Raw genomic sequence first — 14,524 nt, 5'->3', positions numbered from 1 at the left:
CAGGGGGGGGTCCTGTGGGGCATGGCCCTGTAAGGTAGGGCTGACCTGGGGAGGGGAGAGAACTGCCCATCTCAGAGAGCAGAGTGCAGGAAGGAATTCCACCAGCTCCCACAGTACAACCCACCCCCACCCCACCACCCACAGCATGCCTCCCAAGCCTGACCACCCTATAGGCTCAGCAGATGGCAAATAAGGGGCCAGTGACTCAAGGACGTCCTCAAGGAAGGGGGTATGGAGGACAATCCCACTGTGATCTGGGAAGTACTCTGTCCAGGGAGGGGGGATGCTCTAGAGCCTGGTGGTCACACATACTTACACACACACACACACACACACACACACACACACACACACGGCTCTGAAGTCAAGTGTCATTCCCTATATAGACAGGAGCACGATTATAGACTAAATCCCAGTCTTCTTAACACCAACAAGCATGCTGGCTCTGCACACAAACAGCCAGCCCCTGAACCCAAGGGAAGACTTTTCCTGCTGGAAAAGGAGCTCCAACTTCTAGGAAGCTGGCCCCACCCATGCTCTAGGTCCTCCCTCCCACTGCTGCTGTTTGCCTTACCTTTAGCTTGGCCTGGATCTCGCGGGCTTTGCGACGGGCCAGCACCTGGATGTGGCTGGAGACCTGCAGCAGGAAGAGAAGGCTCCTGTCCCTACCTCCCAGAAGGCCTGTGCTCCCCATTCTGGCTCCCTGACCCTCAGCACCGCCCTCCTCAGCCTCAATCCACATCTGTGGAATGAATGAATGAAAGGGCCAGTCAATGGTGGGCCTTCAGTCCCTCCATATCCAGCTAATCCAGACTTTGGCAATAAATACAAGTATAGTGCCAGTACTTTGTCCTCTGTTCTTCTGGTGTCCTGGAGAGGGGAGGGGCTGCTGACTCCCCTGTAAGGTGAGGGATTTCCTCCCAGTTGATAGCAACAGGAACCACAGGGAAACTGAACTATCTGTGGCACACCAAAAAGACACAACCCCTCTGAACCAGCCCCACCAGGAATCCACACTGGGGCCTACAGAGGCCCTGGCCCACCATGGGAGCAGGCTGGAACTGGGGTACCTGCCCCTGGGACTCACACTCATCTTTCAGGGCCCACCTGCTTCCTGGTGCGGGTCTTTCCTGTCCGGAGCTTGATGTAGCGGGCAATCAGCTCATTCCGACCTACAGAGACACCAACAGCTTCTCAGCAGAAGAAGGACAAAAGGCAGGCACACAGGACGATCTGGGAGATCCCTTCCCTCATCCTCTGGCCACCTTGACTGGGTACTTGGGGTGAGGATTCTACAGGTTCCCTCCTGCCCTCCTTGGATCCCACAGATCTCCCAGCAGCAAGAGGAAACTGAGGCCTTGGTGGGAGACAGGTAACCTGAGAGCAAGGAGGTGACAGGGCTGTGGGCCCCACACAAACTTGGGGAGCCCTCTCAGAGGCCACCTCCTCCCCTCCACTCTACAGCAGCCTGACAGTCCTGCCTCCTCCTGGGGCCTTCTGCACACTTGAGAGGCTGCAGGGAGGTGCTTGGGCTTTGGCCATCCCCCATGCAGTCCCCGCGGCTTCCACCACCTCCATATGAGCAGGGCCTTACAAGATGTCTTGTCTGGTCTGTGAGCAGCAGCGGGGATGGGGGACATACGTGCTGAGACACCGAGGGTCCCCAGAGAGGAGGTCTGAAGCGCTTAACTCAAAGAAAACCCAGACAGACCACAACTCCAGCTCCATGGCTCTAACCAGTCAACAAGTAATACTGAGTGTGCACCATGGGCCTACCTTGCTAGGGGCTAAAGCTGCATCTAAGGGATCTCAGAAAACTGTGAGGAGCCACCTGTGTCCTCTACTACTATAAATGCAATTATGAAAAGAGGTTCCATCTTCAAAGAAACTGCCACCTAGCTGAGGAGAGACGTGTGCCCATGCTGTAACTCCAGTGCGTGCCACAGACAGGGAACACACAGTGTGTTCAGAGCACAAGGGGTCAGGTCAGGTTGGGTGGTCAGGTGAGCCTTCAGCTGGACCTTGACCACTGGGTAGGATTAAACCATAAAGAAGGGCATTGGGCTGGGGAGAGGGAGGGCAAGGGGATTTCAGCAGGAGCTACCACCTCCCTGGTCCAGCTCTGGGGTCAGAGGGCACAGCCGACAGCCTGCCCTGTCCTGCTGGCCCTTGTTGAGCCTGGAGGACTGTGACTATGAGTAAGGAGACTGCTGGTGCAGGGGGTGGGGGTGGGGTGGTGGTGATGAATAGGCTGTCCGCCACCCTGCTGTAAGCAGAGAGCACAGCCAAGGCCAAGCTGGCCCCCCAGCTGACCTTTCCCCACTGCCAATGCTGAATTAAGAGGCCACCCTGAAGAGGTCTCATCTGCCAGAAAGACTAGCTGGCCTGAGCACTGGACTGTCTGTGTCAGGGAAAGAAGGGAGGGAGGATTAGACCCTGAGGATATCACCTGCCGGCTGGTCTGCACCTAAAACAGGGATCCAGCAAGGTGGCTCTTCTCAAAGCTCTCCAGGGAGAGGTATTCCAAAGCCTCCTTTAAACAAATGTCTGAATAAAGTTCAACAGTCCTGCCCCATGTCTAACTTGAGACACTCATGTTGCAGCTATGAAGTGCTATTATCACTTGCCAGAGAGTCTAAGTCATCACCAGTGGTGACTATACACGGGTCACAGAACTGGGATTTGGGGAGCCAGATGCTAGCCCAGTGGTTCCACAAATGAGCTATGGGACCGTGGCCAATGGGATTTTATTCCTCCATGGACCTTTACCCAGACTTCTCTTCTTAAAACAGGCCCTTTTAGGTGCGCCTGGGTGTCTCAGTCGGTTGAGCGTCCGACTGGCTCAGGTCATGATCTCGCAGTTTGTGGGTTTGAGCCCCGCATCGGGTTCTGTGCTGACAGCTCAGAGCCTGCAGCCTGCTTTGGATTCTGTGTCTCCCTCGCTCTCTGCCCCTCCCCCGCTCATACTCTGTCTCTCTCTGTCAAAAATAAACATTTAAAAAAATTTAATAAAAATAAAATTAAATATAAATAAATAAATAAATAAATAAATAAATAAATAAATAAATAGAACAGGCCTTTTTAGGGTATTTTCTCAAGATTATTCCAACCAAATTTTTATAGACTTAGGAAACAGACCTTAACTTTGGCTCAGTTTCCTTTCCTGTAAAACAAACAGGCCTGTGGGAGTAGTGTAGCCCCCACCCCACCATAGACACGCTTGTAGCAGAGTTTGCCCAGCTACTTGGCAGGAAGAGCTAACATCTGAGGGAATCAGACTGAGTCCAGCAGTGTAGTAGTGTAGTTCAGAGACCAGCCTGGGAGCAAGGAGAAGAGCAAGGGGAGAGAGAAGGTTCCTGAGAGCCAGGAAGCTGACTGCAGTGCTGGAGGACATGCTCTTGAGAAGGGCAAGTTGGAGAGTCCCGGGGCGGGTGGTGAGAAAGGCAGGGGGCACTCGTCTGAATGGCATCAGAGACCATTGTGTTCTCGTGCTGCTCCTCTAGCCCACACCTTGTGTGCAGGGAGCAACCTATCAGTTCTATCTGTCTTTTCTGTTAGATTCTCACACCTCAGAGCAAGAGACTACACATCCCCATTCAGGTCGGCATCTCCAAAATCTGGCCCTGTTTGTCAAATAAAGGGTATATCAGCAAATCTTGACAGCCGACCCTTGAAGAACATGGGTTTGAACTGCACAAGTTCACTTACACATGAATTATTCTCAATAAATACAGCACAGTACCATATGTATTTTCTCTTCCTTAGGATTTTTTAAATAACATTTTCCTTTCTCTAGCTTACTTTACTATAAGGATATAGTGAATACATACAAAATATGTGTTAATCGACTGTTTATATTATTGATAAGGCTCTGGTCAATAGCAGGCTGTTAGTAGTTAAGTTCTGGGGGAGTTCAAGTTATACGTGGATTTTCTACTGTGTCTGGGGGGAGGGTAGCATCTCTAACCCCCACGTTGTTCAAAGGTCAATTGTATAACCGGAATCTAGACACTTCTCACCACCTCACCCTCCGTGGTCCAAGCTCCCATCCTCCCTGGCCTCAACTACTAGAATAGCCTTCTACCTGGATCCCCTGATCAGCCTATTCTCAACACAGCAGCCACAGCAATCCTGTGGCTCAAACACCCTCCAGTGGCTTCCCATCTCCCTCAGATTATAAGTGTCCAAGCCCCTACAATGGCCTAGAGAGACCCACAGGATCTGTTCACTCCATCCCCAGCTCAGCCCCTCCCTGAACTTATGTCACCTGCTACTCGGTCTCCTGGCTGTTCCTAAGACCTGCCTGACCCATGCCCATCTGAAAGCCTTTATGTGCCCTGTTCTCAGCCCAGTCACATGTGGCCCACAACCTCACCTTCACACCCTTGACACCTTCTTTGCTCAGATGCCATTGCCTTAGAGACCACTTCCCTGAACACTCCCCTGAAAACTGAGGTCAGCCCCCCCCCACCCACCTTGGACTGCCTACTGTCTTTACTGTTCTCATAGCACCTTCTCACATGCCATGTGATCTGCCTACTTACTCGGAGCACTGCCTACCTCCTCCCCACTCCCAGCAGAAGGAAAGCTCCTGAGAACAGGGATTCACACCCAACACCTAGAACATTGCCTGCGGTTTTCTGTAGCAGGTTCCCACAAACATTTGTTAAATGAATGATAAGGGATAATGTTAAATAGTGATATGATACTGGCCAAATGTCCCACAAGGCTCTTTAGCCTTCTATAGTTAAGGTACAAGTTATAGAAAAGCAAATACCCTTTTACTTTTGATTAGTCCAACATAATTTTTAAAGTGATTTCTTATCCCAGTCTCATTTGACCCTCTCCATGCAGGAACAAATCCAGATTTGGGGGGAGCCTAAAGCATCTAAAAATTGGAAGGCTCTCATTGAGAAAAAGAATTTAAAATATAAACCAAAATTAGGCTAAGATCATTTTAGGTTAAGATGGGTATGTTTATTCTCTTGATGATAGTAATTGGTTTCATAGGTGTATATGTCTGTCAAAACTCAACCAAATTATCCATTTGAATATGTATGTATAGTTCACTGTATGGTAATTATATTCCAATAAAACTACTTTCCAAATTTAAATTAAAAATAAAAAGCTTAGAGGTGCGTGGGTGGCTCAGTTGGTTGAGCATCTCACTGGCTCAGGTCATGAATGATCTCACGGTTCATGAGTTCGAGCCCCTCATGAGTTCAAGCCCCTCATTGGGCTCTATGCTCACAGCTGGGAGCCTGGAGCCTGCTTCGGATTCTGTGTCTCCCTCTCGCTCTCTGCCCCTCCCCCATTCCCTCCCTCCCTCCCTCTCTCTCTCTCACCCTCAAAAATGAATAAACATTAAAAAAAGAATAATAAAAGGTTTAGGGACTTTGGAAGGGGCATACACTAGTGATGGTCTTGAAGCATTAGCCCCATCAACTTCACGGTAAACCTCCCTACTGCCTGTAGAAAGGCCAGCAATTACACCTATTACCAAAGGAGAAAACTGAAGTCAGAAAATCTCACCCAGATTGTCTACCAGCAGATCTAGGACCAGCTGCCTGGGTTTGAGCACTGGTGCAGCCACTGCGGGCGGTACAGTGAGCACCTGGCACGAAGAAGGTGCTGCTCAGTTAATGGGAATTCGCCTCCAACACCGGGCCAGCGTCCTGGCCCCTTACGCAGCGGCACATCCTCTACAGTACATGTCAAGCAGCAGCAGCAGCTAGGGAGGAGGCCTGTGTCCTCCAGTGGCCAAGACCCTTACTCCAGACATTACAGATGGCTCGCCTCCTGTGAGAGCCCCAGGTCACGAAGACAGAGCCCCTCCTAGCCCCACAACTGCCTCTGCCCTCGGCTACAGAGTTCAGGAACCAGACAGGCCATCCTGGCCCTGGGCTAAGCAGTGGGGGCCATGGGAGCCAAACCCAAGGGGTCTGGGCTGGCTCAGCTGTCCTTTACCAACTTGTGCATCTTCCCCTCCCTTACCAGCTCATCTCAGACCATTATTCCACCCAGCCTTGTTCTGCTTATCAGAGGCAATGCCAGGAGTCGAGAGCTCCCCCTGGGTGGGAGTGAAGTGCTGGGCTTCTGTGGGTGTGTTGGGCCAAGAGGGGTCAAACAGCTTCCTTCCTGCCACCGGGGTGCTTTGGAGGTCACCCTGGCCATTCTGCCTCCAGGCCAGCTGGCATCTAATCCAGGCTTTACACATACATGGGGAGTTTCTACAGCTTCTTTCCCTCTTGTAACAAGAGCTACGATAGTGAAGATTTATTTATTGAGCACTTATATGAGCTAGTACCTGTGCAAATACATGATGTGTACTGGGAGTTTTATTTGCATGCTCCTTGTCAATCCTCATGTCAACTCTATGCAGCTGCTACTACTGCCACATTTAACAGACAGGGAAATCGAGGTACAGAGAGGTTTGGAAAGCTGTTCAGGGTCACAGGCCAACAGGTAGTTAAGACTGAAATCCATGCAATCTGGTTCTATAGTCTGTCTCTTCAGTATTGCACAGAATTACTTCTATTTCACATGGGATTGAGGGCCGTCTCTCTGAAGGGTTGGACCTGGAGATCCCACAGGTCCAGTGTAGCCTAAGGAAGACAACTCTGTGGCCTAAGCAAGGGAAGTGATTTACTGAAAGTCACATAGTTTGTTAGTGTTCCAGGTGCCATGAGAACATACATTTCTAAGGCTTCATGACTATGATACAATGACTGCCCTCCCTTCGCCAAGCTGGGAACTTCCTCTGCAAGACCACTGTGCTCCTCCCTCTGGATTGATCCCCCAATTCTCTGGGGCTCTGCATGAAATAAGTCCTTGATGATGTCTGACTGCCCCTCACCTGACCCAGGTGCTGGAGGAAGAGCCGACTATTTGAACCCAAAAGCCTGCCCACCTGTTTTCATTCTCTTATGGACAGTGGTACCCACAGCTGATAGAAACCAATGTGCTTTGGATGATGTAGACGTCAGGAAGCCACAGAGTCAAAGGCAGAAGCGGAGAGAAGTAGGGAGCATGTGTTCAGAGGCAGAGCCCTGAAACTACAGCCAAGGTCAGCAAAGAGCAAGGGCCGAAAGAAACTAGTACAAAATCCAGATGAGTTAGTGGGAGAGAAAGAGACCTGCATCCTTGTCCCAGCTCTGCCACTTGCTGCTAAAACCCAGGCCTTTCTTCTCCCCTCCAGTTCAGAGACCACATGCTGGGACAGCGGGAGGCCAGCTTGGACCTCGGTGGGGGCAGCTGGGCATTACAGTGTGGCAGGTGGCCTTGGCCAACCCAAGAGAGGGCCTGGGTGGGGCTGGAAAGGACACCTCCACCAGACTGTGGCCCATCTGTCAGGGGACATGTGTCCAACAGCCCCCACCTCATGTCCACAGCCCCATCCCACCATGGGTGAGGACAGCCGATGGACAAAGGTCAGCCTTGGCCTAACTACAGGCTGAGGGTGGGGCGTTCTCGATGCAGGGTCCACATATCACCACCACTTCCTCCCAACCCCACATACAGTGTCACACGTACCTGCCAGCCACCCCAGGCTTTTCCTTGAACACACACTACCACTGAAATCCTTATCCCGTTTGCACAACCCTGTCTGGAACAGGCCATTTCTGCATCTCATTTCCTCTGTATTGCCTCCTCTCTCTGCACCAGCCCTCTGTCTGGGCCATAAGGGTATTAAATGGCACAAAGGAAGTGAAGCACCTACCACCTAGCAGAAGGTCAGTAAGGTCAGTAAGGTCAGCGGTTGTTGTTCAGGTTGTTCATAAGGCCCCATTATGCTGAAAGCTATTAGTTTTCAAAATTGGAAAAGTTGAGAACCTGGGCACAGAGCCTCCCACCCAAGAGGAGACAGATCTGCACGTGCAGTGTTTTGGTTCACCAGAGGCCTCTCACGGGAGGGAGCCTCTTATGAGCTCTCCATTTCACCCTGGCAGCTTGGGAGTGGGGGGGGGGGGGGGGGGGGGGGAGGCCAACCTTCCTCCACAACAGCCCTAATCCCGATGGCCTGGGGGCCTCCCTGTCCAGGGATCGGCTGAAGCTATAAACACCTGCAGCTGGAGGAGGAGGCTATTTGTGGAGAAGAAACTTCTGCCCAAAGCCTGGAAGCCTGAGAAGGCAGTGATTAGGCCTGACATCAGAGCTATTACCACCGTTGTCCCTGGAGGGCTCTGAGGCTTCTGGTGAAATCCTACTCGGCCTTCAAGGCTGCTGCCCCAAGAAGCCTTCCCTGATCCCCACCCAAGTGGGTGTGCCCACTCCCACCTCCAAGTCTGGGTGCACAGGGGTCTGTGCCTTTCTCTAAAGTCACTGGAGCGCCTGTCTTCCTCCCTCACTAACATTCAAGCTCCTTGAGGGCAGAGGACACGTCCCATTCAGCTCTACACTCCACTGCTGCTCTCTGGGCACCTCCATGGGCTCCCATCCCTGCGGTAACACTAAAAGGTCATGTCTTCTTCCAATGAGCACACGAAAAGATGCTCAACATCACTAATCATTAGGGAAATGCAAATTAGAACAAGATGCCATTTCACACCCACGAGGATGACCATTAAAAAAACAAACGGAAAGTAACAAGTGTTGGCAAAGACGTGAAGAAATTGGAGCCCCTGTGTACCACTGGAACGACATAAAATGGTGCAGCCACTGGAAGACAGTTTGGCGCTTCCTCAACAAGTGACCTCCAATTACCATTCAATCCAGCAATTCCATCTCTAGGTCTATACCCACAAGAATTGCAAGTAGGGACTCAGATACCTGCACACCCATGTTCAGAGCAGCACTACTCACAACAGCTGAAAGGTGGAAACAACTTACTGTCCATCAAGAGGTAAATGGATATATAAAATGTGGTGTATCTGTGCAACGGAGTATCATTCAGCTATAAAAAAATAATAGAGCTATGACACAGGCTACAACAAGGGTGAACCCTAAAGACACTGTGCTAAGCAAAATAAGCCAGTCACAACAGGAAAAATATTGTATGATTGATTCTACTTCCATGAGGTACCAAGAATAGGCAAATTCATATGGACAGAAAACAGAACAGAGGTTACCTACGGCTGGGAGAGGGGGTTGGGGAGTTAGTGTTTAATGGCTACAGTTTCAGTTTGGGATGGATGAGAAGGTTCTAGAGACAGATGACAGGGATGGCAGCAACAATGTGAACGAATTTAATGCCACTGAACTGTACCTTAAAATGGTCACAATGGTAAATTTTATGTGATGTATATCTTCCCACAATAAAATAAATGAATGTAACCAAAACCAAACAAAAAGGTGGCATTACTGTCATCACTCCTCGGTTGTACAAAATGAGGAACTGAGGCTGAGAAAGGTTAGACCACCAGCCCAAGGCCACACCAGTGCAAGTTTGAACTGAGGGTCACATCATCAGGCCTCCAGAAGCATGAAGTTAGCATTGTAAACCGGGGGGGGGGGGGGGGGGGGGGGTACACAGAAGGGAGCCAGAAACCACAGAGCAACAGAGCAAAGGGCAGTGGAGGATCCAAGGAACATGGTGGTGGCAGGGGGCAGAAGCTCGGATGAGGGCACTGACCGCTGTCCCATCACCTCAGTGACCAGAGCCTTGACCTGGGCCTAGTCCCTACTCTGCCTCTCCTTAGCTGTGTGAGTTATCCAAAACAGGGTCTCTTCACCTCTGACAGTGGTCATCGCAGCACCTGCCTACAACGCCCATCAAAACCACCACACAGAGTCCCTCCTCTGGATGGGTGCTCACTGTCTTCCCCCTTCCCTGAGCACCTCCCTCCTCTACCCTGCTCATGCTACACTTCCTTCCAAAAAACTTCTAAGATAGCCTAGCCCCCTGAGTAACACTATACACAACATAAGTGCCATGAGATTACTTTCTAAAGATGTTTCTCCTGCCCCTCCATTGTCCCATGCAGTTGTGGACAACAGAGGCTGCAGCCCTCAGCCCAGGCCTGGCTCAGGGCAGTGGGAGCTTGTTCAAGAGGAGCTGCCCAGGTGGTAACAAGAACAAGAAGCCTGGGCCACAGGGCACCCAGTGAGACAATGGAGAAAGCAAGGAGAGGAGAAGCAGAAAGAGAGAAGAGAGGCCAGGAGAGCTCAGAGATTCAAGAGCATGGTGGGCAGGAAGGAATGGACACACAGAGAAGACACAGCTGGCCAGCCAGCCCTCTTGCAGGCAAGGCAGAGATGGCAAGACAGTGGGGACCAGGGCAGAGCTGCGAGGGGGGGAAAGACAGAGTGTGCGGGCAGATGGGGGTGACAAGTTGCCCCACGCTCACCTCCCCACCACCTGCCCACGGGGCCAGAGGCCAGGCTGGCCAAAGGAGGTCAGAGTGACCAGCATGGCGATGCCAGGGCGAGGGTCACACAGTGACGGGACACAAACGAAGGCAGTTGCGAGCGAAGACGGCTAGCGGCCCCGGGAGCCTGTCTGCAAATGTGGGAGGCTCAGCTCAGAAGTCACAGGCGCTAATCTGTGCTGCAGCTCTGCATGCTATCCACATGTCTGCCTGGCCTTCCTCAGTGTCCTGCTCGGCTGCACTGGGGCCAGAGCTGGGAGCAGGCCTAATTCCTGTCCTCAGAGCCTCCAGCTCTAGACTCCTCCTCTGGGCGCCCTGGAATCACCCTGATGATCCTCAGCTCCCACCCTGTGCCCCACTGGGCTGGCCCACCTGGATAACAACTGATGGCCTCTGAATGTGGGAAGCGGGGTGTGTACGGAGTGGGGCTCTCAGGGGCTCAGGCACTGGAGGATGGCAAGAGAGGGTCCCCAAGGGAAGATGAGAAGACGCAGGAGAGCAGCCAGAGTAAGGTGACGTCTGAGTCAGCTTGGCAGCCTGTCCCTCTTCCTCCACCTCCCGGGTCCCATCACACACACACACACACACACACACACACACACACACACACACACAGGGCTGAGCTCAGAGCTATATATACCTCCCAGCTGGACGGCAGCCCCTGCTGAGTGAGGGCCCCTTCATCGACTCCCTGCGAGGTCCTGCCCTGGCTCAGCCCCCATGCCTGGTAAGAGGAGATGGGGATAAGCCAGCGTCTGGACCCCAGCAGGATCTGTAGTCAGGGAAGACAGGTGCTGTGGGGGCTGAGTGAGTCATCAGACTCATAGTGCCCCTGCCCAGAGCCTGGCCCACCTGGAGCCCGGGCCAAGCAGAAGGGGGAGGAGGTGGTGCAGGGAGGAAAGGAGCAGGCGGGGCAGGCTTCACAGAGCACACAAAGGCCGTTCAGGGTGATGGGGGAGCACTGTGCTTGGGGGTAGGGGAACTGGTTCTATCCGTGGCTCTCGCACTTACTACCTGAGAGACTCTGGGAGAAACTCTTGGCCTCTCTGAGGTTCTATCTATCTCTACATCTGCAACCAGAGATTATAATTCCTCCCTCCTCTCCTTGAAAAGATTGAAGCGATAAAGGGTATCAGAGACCACTGAGAGCCTCTATCTTCCTTGGCACAACTAAGAGGCTCCGGGCCCCTGCACCCCTCCCCTCCCTCCCTCCCAGGTCCTCCCCTGTGTGATCCCCCTCCTGGTCTCTCTACACAGGAGGAGAACCACAAAAGGGACACCAACATGGCCAGGGCAGTTTGCCAAACACCATTTTCAGCCTGTTTCCCCACCACTTAACAGCTCCCCTCCAGCCAAACAATTCCAACCCAAGGCCTGCCAGAGACCCGCAGGCTTGCACTTCCCAAACTGGCTCAGTCACAATCTCAGGCTTGCACTTCCCAAACTGGCTCAGTTACAATCGTCTGCTGACTGATAACAAAGTCTCTTAACCCAATTCCTTTAAATGTGAAATGGGGAGAGAAATATCTACCCACAACCACTAAATAAAACTAAGTATCCCCCCACCAGACATCCACCACCAGGTGAACAGATAAACAAACTGTGGTCTATCCATACGGTGGAACGTTATCTGGCCTTGAAAAGGAAGTTCTGACATAGGCTGCAACGTGCAGGAGCCTTGAGGACATTACGCTGACTGAACTAAGGCAGTCACAAAAGGGCAAACAAACAACACCATAGGATTCCACTTCTCAGAGGTGCCCAGAGCAGTAACATCCATAGAGACAGAGAGCAGAACGGTGGTTGTCAGGGGCTGGGGGGAGGAGGGGATGGGATGTAGTGTTTAGTGGGTACGAAGCTTCAGTTAGGAAGATGAAGTTCTGGAGATGGATGGGGCTGGTGGCCGCACCACAATGTGAATCTACTTTCTGCCACTGAGCTGTAAACTTACAAATGGTTAAAAGAATATACTTTATGTTATATATATTTTACCATACATGCACACACACACACACACAAAGAAACATCTCAGCATTCAAAGTCTGGTCCACAGTGGCACCCAAATAAATGTCTGCTGATTCTTCCACATTCTGCCATCTCCACAGGTACCCTCAGCTCTTGCCCTTTCCTGAATGCCTCTTAGCTGCTTGTGTTTGCCAGAAAACTTGTGCTTGTCCCGGGCACACATCACGGCTTCCCCACAAGAGACCCTGACAACTCTGAAGCTAAACAGTTTGCCCTCCCCTTCCCCCCAACCCCTTCATACCTTCACACCTCAGCTCTTAATCAATACCCATCCCATTCTCCACTAAAGTAGTAGAAAGAGCCTAGAACATCAGTTCTCCATTCCTCTCCAGCTCTATGGGAAGAAACTAGGTAAAGCGCTTGATCCCACATCTAGCACCCAACAGGTGTTCCATACGCATCCACCGTCTTCTCCATGAGGATTCCCAAGGGGCCAAAAATAAGAAGCAACTACTAGAGCAGGAAGTGGTTAGAGCAGGGGTGGTACGGGGTGTGGGGAGGACGATGCAGGGCATGGACACCTACAGAAGTAAGACAGACTCTGTAGGGATCCAGCAAAGCCACAGCGGTAGGGCTGGTGAGGAGAGATGAGCAGTTAGAACTTGTAACTGGTGCCCGAGGACGAGATTCAGGGTCCACCTTGCCCACCTTGCTTTCCCAACAAGTTAAAGAAAGAGAGGAATCACTCTGGCCTTGTAGGTAAAGCTGCAGGTAAAGAGTGAGTACCAGGTGCTGTGAGAGCCCTATACTCCCCAAGGCAGTAACACACAGGACCCATGTTCAGTCCAGTTGAGCTCAGTTGAATAGTGTCCCCCCAGAATTCTTGTCCACCCAGAACTTCAGAATGTGACCTTATTTGGAAACAGGATCTTTACAGATGTACTAAGATGTACACTGGATTAGGTGTGACTAGTATCCTTACAAGAGGTCAGGACACACAGGAAGACAGTCGTGGGACAACAGAGTCACTGACTGGAGTGATGCAGCTACAAGCTAAGGAAGGCCATGGATTGTGAGCGACCCAGGAGCTAAGAGAGAGGCTGGAACAGACCCTGCCTCAGAGCCTCCAAGAGGAACCACCCCAAAGACACCTTGACTTCAGACCTCTGGACCCCTTAACTGTGAGAGAATACATTTCTGCTGTGTTAAACCACCAGTTTGTGGTCATTTTTCACAGCAGCCCTCTGAGGTGAATACAGCTAGCTCCCACGAACCCCTCACAAAGCGCCCTTTACTGTGTTGGAGGGAGGGGCACCAGCGTTGGATGGGGGAGAGAGAACCTGAATGTAAACTTCTGGGGGTGGATACCTGGCCTAGAACCATTTTGTTGGGAGCCAGGGCAGGGCCCTCTGTTGTCAAGGGTGCCAACCAGTTACAGAAATCCTCCCACCGCCTACCCAAGACCAGTGTTTCAAGCTGGGGGTACTGGGAGACTTTCCACTGGGAATGAAAGCCTGACCTGGGCCTTCCAACAGCTATTCAGTTTTTGGTTTTGTTTTACTTTTCCACATAACCTCTCTTCCATCCAAAAGTCAGCACAGCCCCAGGCAGACTGCTTGGTCCTTCCCACAGGGCTACTGGACATAAAGTATCTCTGAACGTTCTGAATCCTCAGCCACTCACAAAGATCAAGGCTTTCCAGAGCACTCTGAGCTCAATGGGACCTTTCCTGAGGGAAAGGTCTACAGCACTCTGCTTGACTCTCTCCTGCAACACTCCACATCTGTCGTGTTGCACAGACATGTGTGTGCTCACCTCACCTACCCCCACCATATTGTGAGCAGGGTCCAGATCTTCCCCGCTTAGGCTTGGCACGCAGAAGCCTCACGACTGAGTGCATGAATGAGGGAATGAGTGAGTCCAGTAACCACCTTCCTAACCTCCCTTCACAGTCAAGGTAGGGAGCTGGGAGCTCATGAAGCATTTGCCTGGGGAACAGCTTGTGGGATTTTCCCAGCTTGCTCTGGCGGGAGGGGGTTATTCTTCTCCTTTCCCAAGCCTTCTACCACAGCTTCTCTCCCACTCTAAGGCTTCTCCTCACACACCCTCCCACACTTTGGGAACCCAGGTCAGTGGAAGCAGCGTCCACCTGATAAATGCCCTAGCAGTCATTCCCCCGTGCATTACTTGAAGAACCCCAAGGTTGCTGTGCCTGGCCCCTTGCCGGGCCCTATTTCCAGAGCTGGATCACG

At 51.8% G+C, this 14,524-nt stretch overlaps 1 protein-coding gene across 8 annotated transcripts in view; it reads right to left on the bottom strand.

Annotated features, from left to right (window-relative positions):
- The window catches only part of TEAD4 (TEA domain transcription factor 4), a 70,402-nt gene that overhangs the window by 27,446 nt on the left and 28,432 nt on the right, over positions 1-14,524 (bottom strand). For all 8 annotated transcript variants that reach the window (XR_006219751.1, XR_006219752.1, XR_006219753.1 and 5 more), the window contains 2 exons: positions 1,108-1,172; positions 575-637 (listed from right to left, as the gene is read on the bottom strand). Coding sequence is in view for 5 of the 8 variants with exons in the window: in XM_042991580.1 (XP_042847514.1) it covers positions 575-637; positions 1,108-1,172 (128 nt within the window). In the remaining 3 variants the exon portion in view is untranslated. The remainder of the gene's footprint in view (positions 1-574; positions 638-1,107; positions 1,173-14,524) is intronic.

Source organism: Panthera tigris, chromosome B4, assembly GCF_018350195.1.
Source record: "Panthera tigris isolate Pti1 chromosome B4, P.tigris_Pti1_mat1.1, whole genome shotgun sequence".
Classification (NCBI taxonomy): domain Eukaryota; kingdom Metazoa; phylum Chordata; class Mammalia; order Carnivora; family Felidae; genus Panthera; species Panthera tigris.
Note: the sequence above shows the minus strand (reverse complement) of the source record. Positions and strands in the feature narration are given on the sequence as shown.